The following is a 16,094-nucleotide window of genomic DNA, read 5'->3' on the forward strand; positions in this document are numbered from 1 at the left end:
TCAGTTTAGTAAAATTGACTTTTCCCCAGTTGAGATCTTTTACTCCTGGCCTATCTTTGTTCTTTTCCATAACTATGCTAAATCTAACGGACTTATGATCACCTATCCGACAATGTGGAGAACTGCCCAGGTATGACCTATCCACAAAGCAGGACAAATCCAAATTTTCAATTACCGCCCCATCAGTCGACTCGCAATCATCAGCAAAGTGATGGAAGGTATCATCGATGGTGCTGTCAAGCGGCAGTTACTCACCAATAACCTGCTCACTGATACCCAGTTTGGGTTCCGCTAAGACCGCTCGGCTCCTGACCTCATTACAGCCTTGGTCCAAACATGGACAAAGGAGCTGAATTCGTGAGGTATGGGGAGAGTGACTGCCCTTGACATCAAGGCAGCATTTGACTAAGTGTGGCATCAAGGAGCCCTAGTAAAACTGAAGTCAATGGGAATGGGGGGGTGGTGTAACACTCCACTGGCCGGAGTCATACTTGGCACAAAGGAAGATGGTTGTGGTGGTTGAAGGTAAATTATCACAGCCCCAGGACATCACTACAGGAGTTCCTCAGGGCAGTGTCCTAGGCCCAACCACCTTCAGCTGCTTCATTAATGATTCTTTCCAACATAAGGTCAATGTTTGCTGATGACTGCAATGTGTTCAGCGCCATTCACAACTCCTCAGATAATGAAGCAGTCTATGCCCGCATGCAACAAGACCTGGACGACGTTCCGGCTTGGGCTGATAAGTGGCAGGTAACATTCGCCCTACAGAAGTGCCAGGCAATGACCATCTCCAACAAGTGAGAATCTAACCACCTCCCAACGGCATTACCATCGTCGAATCTCCCACCATCAACATCTTGGGGGTCACCATTGACCAGAAACTTAACTGGACCAGTCACATAAATACTGTGACAACAAGAGCAGGTTAGAGGTTAGGTATTCTGTGGTGAGTGCCTCTCCTCCTGACTCCCCAAAGCTTTTCCACCATCTACAAGGGACAAGTCAGGAATGTGATGGAATACTCTCCATTTGACTGGATGAGTGCAGCTCCAACAACACTCAAGCTCGACACCATCCAGGACAAAGCAGCCCACTTGATTGGCACCCCATCCACCGCCTTAAACATTCATTCCCTGCACCACTGTCGTACTGTGGCTGCAGTGTGTACCATCTACAAGATGCACAACAGCAACTCGCCAAGGCTTCTTCGGCAGCACTTCCCAAACCTGCGCCCTCATCCACCTAGAAGGACAAGGACAGCAGACGCATGCGAACGCCACCACCTCCATGGTCTCCTCCAAGTCACACACCATCCTGACTTAGAAGTATATCGCAGATCCTTCAGCATCGCTGGGTCGAAATCCTGGAACTCCCTACCTAACAGCACTGTGGGAGTACCTTCACCACATAAGAACATAAGTAGGAGTAGGCCATACGGCCCCTCGGGCCTGCTCCGCCATTCAATAGGATCATGGCTGATCCGAACTTAGACTCACGTCCACTCCCCTGCCCTCTCCCCGTAACCCCTTATTCCCTTATCAGCTAGGAAACTGTCTATCTCCGTTTTAAATTTATTTAATGTCGCAGCTTCCACAGCTCTCTGAGGTAGCAAATTCCATAGATTTACTACCCTCTGAGTGAAGAAGTTTCTCCTCATCTCAGTTTTGAAAGGGCAGCCCCTTATTCTAAGATTATGCCGCAGCAGTGGGCTGCAGCAGTTCAAGAAGGCAGCTCACCACCACCTTCTCGAGGGCAATTGGGGGTGGGTGTTGTGTATGTACCTTTAAGAGAAGAACTGATTCTATGCTGCAGTACCGGCAGTGACCACCCCTGTATATAAAGCCATAGCAGGCTTCTGTACTTCAGTCTTGAATTACTCTCTGTTCAGTAAATACCTGTTTTATTGTTCTCCTGCAGTCTGAGTATTATTGATCCTCGGACACTACAGTGGGCAATAAATGCTGGCCGAGCGGGCCACAAAACCTTTGTGTGATTTTTTTTTTTTGTCCGTGGGCAAATTTTACTGCTACAGCAACCACTTAAAAGCATATATACAATAATGCATTATTGCCACCCACTGTCTCAAATCATGAGGCAATCAGACAAACTCTTAACAATCATGAAAACAGTTTTTTTAGTTTATAAATGTCATTAGTAGCTATATTTAATCTCAACAGGTCACTGCTCTTACAAAAACTATATTACACATGTCTCATGTTAGAATTTGCCCTGTCAGGTCTCCCATCAAATTTGTTAACATCTCCGGGTCATTGTTCGATTAGGATATGCTAATATTGGAGATTAACCGGGGCAATGGTGGAGTAGGACGAAACAGACTGGTCGGGACTCATCCCATGTGAGGAGGTGTTACTGGCAGATTGGCCAGAACACGTTAGCAACTATTAGCAAGGTCACATTAACTATCTACGGTTGTCCAGGTCATCTTCTGTTCTTTTGTAACAAGATTAAATTGATTAGCAGTTAAACCATCAAGATGGCCATTATGTCACGGTTTGGAGAAAAAGAACCTCACTTCAATATACATTCTGGTCAAAGTCTCTCAAATCCCATTCTACCTCAATCAGGTTAGTCAGACACGATTTGCCTTTAACAGATCTGTGCTGGCTGTCCCTTGTTAATCCGTTTGAACCACAGGAGCAGATTTAACGTCTCACCTCAAAAACAAATAGACTGGATATTGTTGGTAGAAGGAAAACACTTAATGAACCAAATGATTTATTCTGTTAAGTTTTCTTATTACACCAGATATTAGCAATATCTTTGTTTCCAACATTTGTTGCGAGGTGGTGAGAAACTAAAACGAGTTAATATGCACTCAGTGCTAACATAAACCTGTACGATATTCATGCTTTACGCCTTTAGTACCCTCCATTATCGTTTCGGTTATACCACCACTTTTCCATTGAAGTGCACCCAAAACCACGTTCCATGGGAGCAAACGCGCTTGTAGGACAGCGGTCTAATTTAAGATTAAAAAGCATACATTGAGGTCCTCAACTTTCTCCGATCGGCTCCCATGGCATGTTGGTTCAAACTGTGGCCGGAGACTGCCTGTCTGTGCTGAGCATGCGCGATGGGGGTCCAGGAAACTAAGCGAGGGCAAGCACAGGCCTCCGCAACACAGAGTGCGTGCCTTAGGTACCGAATCAGAGCTGGCGGGCCCGGCGGCATTAAATTGCTGCTCCAGTGCCTCCCCCGATCCTTTTCGCGGTTTCTTCCACTAAATCCAATACTTTTGAGACTGCATCGTGACAAATCACCGCGGAAATCAGCACGGTGGATAGATAGGTTGCTGGGGCACCGAATTGTGGGTACTGCGGCCGCCATTAGTCAATGGCTGTCTGAGACAACACAGGCCAGGTTCCAGGGCTCTTGCCAAACGCCGTTCCAATTCGGATTAGCTCTGAGAGGTTCCTGGGCCATTCTTTCAGCGCTATGACTTTTTCCCGCTAATTGAATATTGGGTCGTTTTTCCCCACCCCCAGCTCACTGCGAATTTAAGTGCGCGGGACCTTGCGTATCGGTGCGCTCCCTTAGAGGGAACATAGGTTACAAGTGCTAGTAATGAGCAAGTTTAAAAATGGGAAGATGATGCATTAAGATCAACAAACCTGTCCCTTTTTTAACAAATCTCAACACTATCTTTTTTACCCTCCCTTCTTCCCCCCCGCCCCTTGTTTTGCTTGGATTATGAAGTAGTATATCGCTTTAATATAAATGAGGCTTTTGTCTTTTTTTAGGGGGGGGGTTGAAAGGTGGAGAACCACTTGTCTAGATACGACTTGTACACTTTTGCAAATTACATATATTGTACTGGAAAGGAACTTCACATTTGCATTTTTTTTGCCATTGATGACAGGTGGTTGAATATGCTGTGCTTGAGGAACAACTACAAAAAACATTGGCAGATTTGGAAAAAAGGGAGCGGCAGCTTGCTAATGGGGAACTAGAGGTAATTGTGTTTAAAATGTATTTTTACAATACTGAAAGTTGTAAAATAATTTAACCTTTGTTTTAGTTGAAATCTTTCTAGCTGCTTTATGAACATGGTATGACCTTTTACTTCATAGATGCAGTGTAACATAAGAACATAAGACGTAGGAGCAGGAGTAGGTCATTTGGCCCCTCGAGCCTGCTCTGCCATTCAATAAGATCATGGCTGATCTGATCTTCGCCTCAACCCCACTTCCCTGCCTGCTCCCCATAACTCTTGACTCCATTACCTTTCAAAAATCTGCCTATCTCCACCTTAAATATATTTAATGACCCAGCCTCCACAGCTCTCTGGGGAAGAGAATTCCAAAGATTCACGGCCCTCTGAGAGAAGAAATTCCTCATTTCCGTTTTAAATGGGTGCCCCCTTACTCTGAACTTATGCCCCCGAGTTCTAGATTTCCCCACGAGGGGAAACATCCTCTCTGCATCTACCCTGTCAAGCCGCTTCAGAATCTTATATGTTTCAATAAGATCCCCTCTCATTCTTCTAAACTCCAATGAGCATAGGCCCAACCTGCTCAACCTTTCTTCATAAGACAACCCCTTCATCTCCAGAATCAACCTCGTGAACCTTCTCTGAACTGCCTCCAATATAAGTATATCCTTCCTTAAATAAGGAGACCAAAACTGTACGCAGTACTCCAGGTGTGGTCTCAACGCCGCCCTGTACAGTTGTAACAGGACTTCCCTACTTTTATACTCCATTCCATTTGCAATAAAGGCCAACATTCCATTTGCCTTCCTAATTACTTGCTGTACCTGCATGCTAACTTTTTGTGATTCATGTACAAGGACCCCCATATCCCTCTGTACCTCAGCATTTTGTAATCTCTCCCCATTTAAATAAGAATTTGCTTTTTTATTTATCATATCAAAGTGGATTACCTCGCATTTTCCCACATTATACTCCATCTGCCAGATTTTTGCCCACTCACTTAGCCTATCTATATCCCTTTGGAGATTCTTTGCGTCCTCCACACAATTTGCTTTCCCACCTGTCTTTGGATCATCGGCAAATTTGGCTACATTACAATCGGTCCCTTCATCCAAGTCATTAATATAGATTGTAAATAGTTGAGGCCCCAGCACTGATTCCTGCAGCACCCCACTAGTTACAGTTTGCCAACCTGAAAATGACCCATTTATCCCGACTCTCTCCTGTTAGTTAGCCAATCCTCTATCCATGCTAATATATTACCCCCAACCCCGTGAGCTCTTATCTTGTGCAGTAACCTTTTATGTGGCACCTTATCGAATGCCTTCTAGAAATCCAAATACACGACATCTACTGGTTCCCCTTTATCCACCCTGCTCGTTATATCCTCAGAACTCCAGCAAATTTGTCAAACATGATTTCCCTTTCATAAAACCATTCTGACTCTGCTTGACTATATTATGATTTTCTAAATGTCCTGCTACCATAATAATATCATAACTTAATTTGATACTTTAAAAGAAAGACTTGAAAAGGTTTTTGTTCTTGGGAATTGGGCATTGCTGTCAAGGTGGTAGTTATTGCCCATCCCTCTATTCTCCTGTAGCTGCTGGTGGGCCTTTTTGAATCACTGCAATCCTTGCTAGTGTTGGGTAGGGAATTCCAGGATACTGACCCAGCGATGGAAGAATGGCAGTCTATGTCCAAGTCAGGATGGTGTGTGAGTTGCAGAAGGCCTGGAAGATGATGTTCCCATGGCTGTTCCTCTTTTGCCCTTCTCCATAGGGCTGGGAGGTGTTGTTGAAGTGAACTTGGTGAGGTATTGCAATCCATGCTGTAGACAGTACATACTGCAGCCACAGTGTGCTGGTGGTGAAAGGAATGGATACTGAGTTTAGTGATGAGGCACCAATCAAATGAACTGCTCTGTCCTGGATGATGATGAAGTTCTTAAGTGTTGTTGCACCTGGGCCATACAGACAATTGAGGAGTATTCCATCGCACTCCTGACTTGAGTCTTTTAGGTGGTGGAGTGGCTTTGAAGGGTCATAAAGTGAGCCACTTTTCCAGCTGCTTAACTACTTGATCAGGCTGGTCAGTGGTGACAAGATGGTGATGATGAAGAAGTTGACGATAGTAGTGTCTTATTTATATAATGCATTTCACATTCTTAATGTCCCAAAATGCTTCACAGCCAATGAATTATTTTTGAAGTGTAGTCATTGTTGTTAGTTAGGCAAACATGGAAGCCAATTTGCACACAGCACGGTCTCCCGAGCAGCAATAAAATAATGACTAGTTAATATGTTTTTGGTGCCATTGGTTCAGGGTTAAATGTAGGCCAGATGAGATACTGGGAAACTCCCCTGCTCTTTAAATTGTGCTTTGAGATCTTTTGCAGCCTCTTGAGTAGGCAAACAGGGTTTCAGTTTAGCATCTCAATTGGTTAAAAGCAAATCATAATTAAGTTGGCTATCTGCGCTATAATTGAAGGTTATTTCAAATAGGATTGTTTCCATTCCCTATTCTCATGCTGCAATTGTCTGGTGAATCATTAAATATGGTTATGTGTTTAAGAACAAAAGAAATGGGAGCAGGAGTAGGCCATTCAGCCCTTCGAGCCTGCTCTGCCATTAAGTAAGATCATGGCTTATCTTCTACCTGACCTCCACCTTCCCGCGCTATCCCCATATACCTTGGTTCCCTTACTGTCCAAAAACCTATCGATCTCTGTCTTGAATGTACTCAACGACTGAGCATCCATAGCCCTCTGGGGTAGAGAATTCCAAAGATTCACAACCTTTTGAGTGAAGAAATGTCTCCTCATCTCAGTCTGAAATGACCGATCCCTTATTCTGAGACTGTGACCCTAGTTCTAGACTCCCCAGCCAAGGGAAACATCTTTCCAGCATCTACCCCATCAAGCCCCTTAAGAATTTTATACATTTCAATGATATTTTCTCTCATTCTTCTGAACTCTAGGGAATATAGGCCTAGTCTACTCAATCTCTTCTCATAGGACAATTCCCCCATCCCAGGAATCAGTCTAGTGAACCTTCATTGCACTCCCTCTAAGGCAAGTATATCCTTGGGTAAGGACAGCAAAACTGTACACAGTACTCCAGGTGTGGTCTCACCAAGGCCCTAAATAATTACAGTAAGACTTCCTGACTCTTGTATTCCAGTCCTTTTGTAATGAAGGCTAACCTACTATTTTCTTTCCTAATTACTTGCTGTACTTGCATGTTAACTTTCAGTGATTTCAGGTCCCTCTGAAAACCAACATTTCCCAATCTCAAAGCACAATTTAAAGAGCAGGGGAGTTCTGACGAAAGGTCATTGACCTGAAATGTTAACTCTGTTTCTCTCTCCACAGATGCTGCCTGACCTGCTGAGTTTCTCCAGCATTTTCTGTTTTTATTTCAGATTTCCAGCATCTGCAGTATCTTCTTTTTGTATTTCCCAATCTCTCACCATTTAAAAAATACTCTGCTTTTCCCACCAAAGTGGATAACTTCACATTCCTCCACATTATACTCCATTTGCCATGTTCTTGCCCACTCACTTAACCTGTCTATACCTCTTTGCAGCTCTCTGCGTCCTCCTCACAGCTTACTTTCCCACCTAGCTTTGTACTGTCAGTAAACTTAGATGAGGGAACCGAGTGTAATGTATCCAAGTCATTGATATAGATTGTAAATAGCTGAGACCCAAGCACTGATCCTTGTGGTACCCTACTAGTTACAGCCTGCCAACCCAAAAATGACCAGTTTATTCCTTATCTCTGTAAAAATTACTTTCAATTTGAGATGATAAATGCAAAATTTAGGAATTACATTCAGCAAGAAAGCACTTTTCTTCCAAAATTTGTAATGTCAAAAGCCTAATTTCATGGGGAAAAAAACCAAAGTCTTCATACGTTTCAGCTTCAGCATTTCTTTTTTGATAAATGACTACATGGCTTCTGTTTCAAGTTTGGAGAGAATTTCCTATAGCTCTGTTATCAATAGCTCATAGACAGTTTTTCAATACTAATCACACTGAAATTACATTTCAAAATTGGAATTCTGTTCAGTCTGTTGGTCTTGGAAAATGCAATTATATGAATACAGCAAATTAACACAACCTGTATGGTTAGCTGCAAGGCTGCCTCCTGCTGAACTGTCATGGTGAAGCTATAGGGAGGTAGGTAAGTTACAGGCCTGGGGTCTCCGAATGCATGAATGGTATATTAAGCAAATCACCAAGAACACTTGAATTAATATACTGGCAAGTGTATTCATCAAGAGCACGAGATGAATACATAACACCTTCACCTTTCCTCCTTGCCAAGGATCAATCTGGGGTTTGCAACCCAGTCCATGGCTAAGAGTTACTGCTGCCTAAATTTGTCTTGCTGAACTAAGAACATAAGCAGGAGTAGGCCAGTCGGCCCCTCGAGCCTGCTCCGCCATTCAATAAGCTCATGGCTGATCCAATCTTGGCCTCGACATAATTTTTCCCGCTCTCCCCGTACCCCTTGACTCCCTTGTAGTTCAAATGTCTGTCAATCTCCGCCTTGAATATATTCAATGACCCAGCCTCCACAGCTCTCTGGGGTAGAGAATTCCAAAGATTCACGACCCTCTGAGAGAAGAAATTCCTTCTCATCTCCGTTTAAAATGGGCAACCCCGTATTCTGAAACTATGTCCCCTAGTTCTAGATAACCCCACTAGAGGAAACATTCTCTCAACATCCACCCTGTCAATTCCACTCGAAATCTGATATGTTTCAATAAGATCACCTCTCATTCTTCTGAACTCCAATGCGTATAGGCTCACCTTTCGTCATATATCAACCCCTTCATCCCAGGAATCAACCTAGTGAACCTTCTCTGCATTGCCTCCAATGCAAGTATATCCTTCCTTAAATATGGAGACCACAACTGTAAGCAGTACTCCAGGTGTGGTCTCACCAGCTCCCTGTAAAGTTTCATCAAAACTTCCCTGCTTTTATACTCCATACCCCTTGCAATGAAGGCCAACATTCCATTAGCCTTCCTAATTACTTGCTGTACCTGCATGCTAACTTTTTGTGTTTCATGTACTAGGAACCCCAGATCCCTCTGTACTGCAGCATTTTGTAGTCTCACTCCATTTAAATAATAATTTGCTTTTTCATTCTGTTGTGCATTAACCAGTTCGGAATATATTAGCTCTGCTGCCTGTATCCTAGCTCTCACCAAGTCCTGTTCACCCATCGCCCCTGGGCTTGCCGGCCTACATAGGTCTGGCACTGTCTCTCAAATTTTCATCCTTGTTTTCAAATCCCTCCATGGTCTCCCCCCTCTCCCTATCTCTAAACTCCACCAGCCTTACAATCCTCCAATTCTGGCCTCTTGCGCATCCCTGATTTCATCACTCCACCACTGGCAGCTGTGTCTTCAGGCCTAGGCCCTGAAGTCTGGAATTCCTTCCCTAAACTTCTCTGCCTCTCTACCTCCTTTTTAAGATACCCTTTAAAACCTACCTCTGACCAAGCTTTTGGTCACCTATCCTAATATCTCCTTTTGTGGCTCGGTGTCAAATTTTGTTAGATAACGCTCTTGTAAAGCACCTTGGAATGTTTTGTTGGCCCAGAAATTCGGGTCGGGTGCTTGCCGCGCGTGCAAGCCCCCAATGAGCACTTACCCGGCGCGCTGACATTTAAACCCTGGCCCGCAATGCATTTCCCCTCACTGGTCAGCTTGAGGTCCTGCCGCGCTGTGCGTGCGTGACCCAGCGGCGTACTTAGTGCGATGAGCCGACTGGGATCACGTGGGCACTGGGCAACCAATGGGAGGTTGCAGAAGTTCATTCATAAGTTTGACAGTGAGAGCTGTCGAACTCATGAAAACTGCTGGCCCCAAAACACTACTTAAACCTGAAAGAAAATTTTAAAAAACATTGCAATACTTAAATGAACCATAAATAACTATGAAAAACTATTTTAAACAATAATTTTAAAATTTGAAAAAAAAATTTTTATAAAAAATCGGGGCTAAAACTAAACTTACCTTACTGTAAATTCTTTAAAAATAACACACCTGTGGGGGAAAAAAAATTCTAAATTGTACTAAAAGCCCACTTACCTGTAAAACGAAGTACTTACACTTGTGTTTTCCTCGCGTAAAAACCGGAGGCCTTTACACACGTGCAACTCTGGGGGAAAAAAAAAAGGGAATTTCACTGCGCACGCGCTGCCTGTGCAGTCGCGCGCGCTGTGCCTCTGAACCCCTTCGTTCAGAGGACTGGAAATGCCGGCGTTTCCCGCATGCACGGTGTTTCCTGAACGCCGGCATTTCATCCGGCCAGATGCGTGAGTACCCAGACCGTACTCACGCATTTGGACCCGAATTTCTGGCCCATTACGTTAAAGTCACAAGCTGTAGTATTTGCACAATCAACCTCTCATCAGCATCCACAAAAGCTACTGAGTGAATTAATTAACCTTTTCTTGATTATCAAAGAAATCAGCAAGAATGTCACAAACTAACCAGGAATGTTTTGTTAGTTTAAGCCAATGTGGTTTAATTAGCAGCTAGTTCTTTCCTTTCCCAGCATTCAGTCTTAACTACTGATTCCATTTTGAGGACACATTTAGAGCAATTCTAAGGCCATTTCTCCTACATGATAGTGTTTTTATTTGGGGAGAAGAGAATAGGAACCAATATACCCCACCGCACGGGTTCGCAACTGGGGTTCCATGGCCCCCTGGTTTCAAGGGGTCCGCCAAAAGTAAGTCTTGGATGATAGCAGGGAGAGCAGTGTTGCTTCCTGACGTTAATCCGGGGATTCCCAGTGGCGGGTCAGTTTGCCTCTTGTGACAGTGGCGCGGGCTGATCTGTGACTATAAGAAACGGGGTTGTTCCCAGAGTTACAGGGGTCGCGCTCTGTTACTGAGTGAACTCTGCTCTATTCAGAACAAGGTTCTGACAGCGCAGGTGACCGTGTAACACTTGACAGTTTGTAACTTGGCAGAGAGCAGGACCAATCTCTGTTCACTCATCAGCCCTATTTTACCAGCTGTGATTCTGTTCCAGGCTCTACAGTCATTTACTTTCAGTTTCACAGGACAGCGTTTAGTCTATTAAATCGGCACCAGCAGGGACACGGAGGGCAGATTACTGTCCGCATCAGCTCCTGGGTAATTCAGTGAACCGGGTCATAATACAGGTGATGGTCTGGGATATAAACCCCAGGGAATGTACTGAACCAGGTCATAATATGGGGGATGGCCCAGGATATAAACTCCAGGGGAATGTACTGAACTGGATCATAAACCCCAGGGGAATGTTTCTTTTTTAAAATTCATTCATGGGATGTGGGCGTCACTGGCAAGGCCAGCATTTATTGCCCATCCCTCATTGCCCTCATGAAGGTGGTGGTGAGCCACCTTCCTGAATCACTGCAGTCGTGTGGTGAAGGTACTCCCATATTGCTGTTGGGTAGGGAGTTCCAGGGTTTTGACCCAGCGACGATGAAGGAACGGCGATATATTTCCAAGTCAGGACAGTGTGGAACTTGGAGGTGATGGTGTTCCCATGCGCCTGCTGCCATTTTTCTTCTCAATGGTAGAGGTCGTGGGTTTGGGAGGTGATGTTGAAGAAGCCGTGGCGAGTTGCTGTAATGCATGTTGTAGATGGTACACTCTGCAGCCACGGTTTGCCGGTGGTGGATGGGGTGCCAATCAAGCGAGCTGCTTTGTTCTGGATGCTGACTAGCTTCTTGAGTGTTGTTGAAGCTGCACTCATCCAGGCAAGTGCAGAGTATTCCATCACACTCCTGACTTGTGCCTTGTAGATGGTGGAAAGGCTTTGGGGTGTCAGGAGGTGAGACACTGGCTGCAGAATACCCAGCCTCTGGCCTGCTCTTATTGTCGCATTATCTATGTTGCTGGTCCAGTGAAGTTTCTGATCAATGGTGACCCCCCCCCCCCAGGCTGTTGATGGTGGGGGAATTTAATGATGGTAATGTTGAATGTCAAGGGGAGGTGGGTTGACTCTCTTGTTGGAGATGGTCATTGCCTGGCACTTGTGTGGCATAGTGTTACTTGCCACTTATCAGCCCAAGCCTGAATGTTGACCAGGTTTTGCTACATGCAGGCATGGACTGCTTCATTATCTGAGGAGTTGCGAATGGAACTGAACACGGTACAATCATCGGCGATGGTCATTGATGGACACTGCCCTGAGGAACTCCTCCAGCATTGTCCTGGGGCTAAGATGAATGTACTGAACCGGGTCATAATACAGAGGATGATCTAGGATACAAGTAAAGCAAAAATAATAATAAATATATATGTTTAATTGTGTAATTAATTTGTGTTGTGTTACAGGAGTTCCATAGAATTTTTGTAACACTGGAAGGGGGCCTCAGTAGCAAAAATATTGAGAACCCCTAGCCTACAACATTTAGAATCTGGGTTTGTAAGTTGAATCCTTTTGTACTTTGCAAAGACAGTTTACATAACCAGTCGGATGATGTATGAATAAGGTACTGCGTTCTAAATGTTTTATACATTCTCTTGTTTGTCATTTTATGTAAGTGTTTTCAAAATAAAAGAATGAATTTATTCTGTATAAAGCTCCAGAGGCTGAGGAAAGAGTTACAAGATGATCACGATCGGAGCTTGCGAGAAATGCAAGACACCACAAGACGCTGCACCGAAGATTCTGTCCGTCATGTGGAATTGGAAAGGTTGAAGTTGAATCAGTTGGAAGAGGATAAGTTACGCATACAGCAGCAGGTAAGAAAAATGATTGCTCATCAAAGGCAAAAATAAGGTAAGTTTTTATGGCGATAGTAATTCTAAGTCATGATCAGTTCATATTTTATTGTGCTCATCTTTCTTGTCAATCAAGCATACAATTTGAATTTTGTCATACTGATGGGTATTATTTTTAGTAATGGTACAAGGGTGCATTCTTTCTTGCATATTTCCACTTTTAAATTGAATTTGCCATTGCTTTGTCCTTATTTATTCATATCTCTCTGGAAGGTTTCAGTTGCTCATCAGCTGAGTATGTAGCTTGATGTCAACAGCATGGTGTCAGATGTCCACTGTCTGATACTCCCCAAGCCTTTCCCATCTTCAATGCCTTTTTAGTGAAAGGTTAAAACTTAGACTACCAGAGTACATTCAGCATTCCATCCCATGACATGGTTTATAGATGCATTCAAAAATATTCAGACTACTTTTATACCAATATCTGATCTTAAAGTCAGAACTTAGTTGTACATTTGTACATAGTGCGGTCATTAACATTTCTCATCTAAGAAATCAACTTTCTGCAGGTTCAGTATCATCTTGGCTTGGAGGTAGCACACTTGCTAGTCAGAAGATCATAGGTTCAAGTCCCACTCCACGATTTGAGCTCACAATCTAGGCTGATAGCTCGGTGCAGTACTGAGGGCGCACTGAATTTTCATGGTGCTTTTAGTTTTTGTTCAAGGCGCCCTCCGCCTGCTCAGGTGGATGTATAAGATCCCATGCCACAATTAGAAGAGCAAAGGAGTTCTGATGTCCTAATGTGGAACAAAAATTAAATTATTTTCTTCACCTTCATCTCAAGTTCTTATTTAAGGCATTGTACAGACTTCACCTGACCCACAAGGCAACTGATTAAAAGCAGATTGGGTAACCTACTGTACAAAAATCTATAAAGGGTTAGAGGGCTTTACTATGTAGTTGTCAGGAGCACTCTCTGCTACAATGTAGTTAGCAAAAACTGAGGGAATTACTATGTGAAGCAATAACATTCTAATCCAATTAACAATAAATACCATTAAAAAAAATTGTAATTTGTTTGTTGGATCGGAGCCTTACACTGTTGCTCATTTACCAGGTCAGAAGCCTCTCTTCCAGTGTATTTGCTATTATATGGGCTTTGTGTGACCAGATTGTTGTCTTGTGCAGTTAGAATGTAGGGTCTTATGGTGCCCTCGCTTATGCTTCTGGTATCTAGGTTGAATGCACCCGCGATTAGGTTAAATTTGAGCTGCCTTAGCCTTGGTAACATTTTCATTTCTTGTCTTGACTGTCAGTTTATTTTGTGGCATTTTGACATTTGGTAATAAAATGTCAGACTACTCACCAAGTACTTTTTTGAATGTTAAAGCAGCTTCTGACTGTTTTGAACTGAATCCAAATGCTCTTCTTCCATTCTGGGTTTCATAATTAGCAAATGCAGTTACATAGTGCTTGCTGCAAATGTGGAAAAAGTGTGGTTTGTAACTAACTACATTTTTTTTTATATATAATTCTGCTGCACATATTTGGGTAACATGCTAACCATGATAATACATTTGTTAGATGATCTATTGTTTTGGATTGTATTCAGATATATTTCAATGGTTGCTAAATTGCTGATACTTTTTCCACCAACTTAGATTTTTATCTCTGCAAACTGTGTGTTAATTTCAACTTTCGTTTTTAAACTACCGCCAAGAGTTCAAAAACAGGTTCTTTTCTGGAATTCGTCATGTATATTATTAGGTCAGAGTTGTTCAGCATTAAGTCATTAATCAATAAAATCCTCGTGCTTCACTTCTTAAATTATTGCTCAACTGTTGGCTGAAGAACAGTTTTTCATTTTCCCCAGAAGAGTAACATTCTAAAAGCTGTGTTCTCAGTATATCAGCTGGTCTGTTTGATTAAGTTACACTTGGATATTGTACAGCATAAACGTTAAAAAATGATGGTAATATTGTGTAAACCAACAAAAAGTGTTAGCTGAATAGATGGATAAATAATGATCTGCTGTAGAAGGATTAGCCAGTTATGTGTCGCTGCTTTGTGTCCTCGCCTGCATTGTCAGCAGGATGTAAACAATTAAATTATTCACCTATTTTTAAACCAGAGCTTGATCGGTGTTCAGATTGCTTGCTGTTAGTCTGTATGTACTTTAGTTGAGTTAAAAGTCCATTTATTTTGAATGTGAATTTTTAGGCCATCTGTTTAGTGTCAAAAGGATAAGCTGACTTCCTTTAGTTTCTTGAAAGATTTTTTTTTCCCCCTTCCATGAATTCTATCTAGCTCCATGAAGCAGAACAGAAGTACAAACTGCTTGAAAAAGAGTTCCATCAGTACAAGGAGCAGCAGAGCAGCAAACCTGAAATTCGACTTCAGTCAGAGATCAATCTTTTAACTCTTGAAAAGGTAGAATGCATTTGGATGTCTACAATATATTATATTTTTGTTCACAGACTGAACTTGGAAATCTTTAACAAGCCCATATTTTGTGCCTTTTTTAAAGGGACTTGGTAACTTAAACTTCAAAAATGTTTTTTTAGGATGTTCTATTGAACTAAATTGCTTCTGCAAAATGCCATTTCTTGGTGAGACAAGCTGGATAGGAAATGACTAAAGTAACAGCAACTGATCAGACATTTCTGTGCTTACATTCTTAGTCATTCAATCTCATCTCCCTGGAGAATAAAATCTAGATACATTGACTTGAAATTTTAGTGATACAAAGGAACACTTCATGGGGATGAATGTAAGGATACTGGTTTTCACTCCACTTTAAGTAGAAGATATAGAATCTGTAGTGACCTTTTTAATAGCTCTTTCATTTTCACTAACAATGTGAAACTGGAGTCATGAAACATTTTTTCTTTGGAAATTATTGCACTACATTTCAGGTGTAGGTTATTCGCAAGTGCCAGATTTGCAAAGCAGATCATGTAAGCAAAGTAGCTATTTTCTTCCAAGTAGCTGCAATTTAACAGTGACTCAGTATGAAGTATATTAAATTTCCATTTATGTTTAAGCAAGTTCCAAAATATATTTTTTCTCTTGCATAGCAAATGCATTTTGTTGGTATCTAGGGCTAAAAGACTTGGTAAGCCATATTATTTGCTTATTTAAACACCTTTTTTGCATCTGCCGCTTGTCTGACATGTCTGTAAAGTATGGAAAGGTGTCTTGCTTGTAGGGGAATGAAGCATGCTGATTGGTTACTTATTAAACTGTGTGAAATTTTAGGCAATCCAAATATGTAGTGTGTTTCACTCTCAAAAATTCCACATTTATAAAGAAACAGATCATATCCCTCAAAACAAAAATGTGATGTGGCGGAGCCACCAAAGGACTCAGATCGTTTGTACATAATTCCTT

General features: G+C 42.5%; 1 protein-coding gene across 1 annotated transcript in view; it reads left to right on the plus strand.

The window, feature by feature from the left end:
* cep120 (centrosomal protein 120) overlaps nt 1–16,094 on the plus strand; it is a 143,599-nt gene that overhangs the window by 104,739 nt on the left and 22,766 nt on the right. The window contains exons 12-14 of the mRNA XM_085967909.1: nt 3,884–3,976; nt 12,561–12,722; nt 15,012–15,134. Of these exons, the coding sequence (XP_085824035.1) occupies nt 3,884–3,976; nt 12,561–12,722; nt 15,012–15,134 (378 nt within the window). The remainder of the gene's footprint in view (nt 1–3,883; nt 3,977–12,560; nt 12,723–15,011; nt 15,135–16,094) is intronic.

The sequence above is a fragment of the Somniosus microcephalus genome, chromosome 1 (genome assembly GCF_052327205.1).
Source record: "Somniosus microcephalus isolate GS21.2 chromosome 1, FLI_Smic_1.0, whole genome shotgun sequence".
NCBI classification, from domain to species: domain Eukaryota; kingdom Metazoa; phylum Chordata; class Chondrichthyes; order Squaliformes; family Somniosidae; genus Somniosus; species Somniosus microcephalus.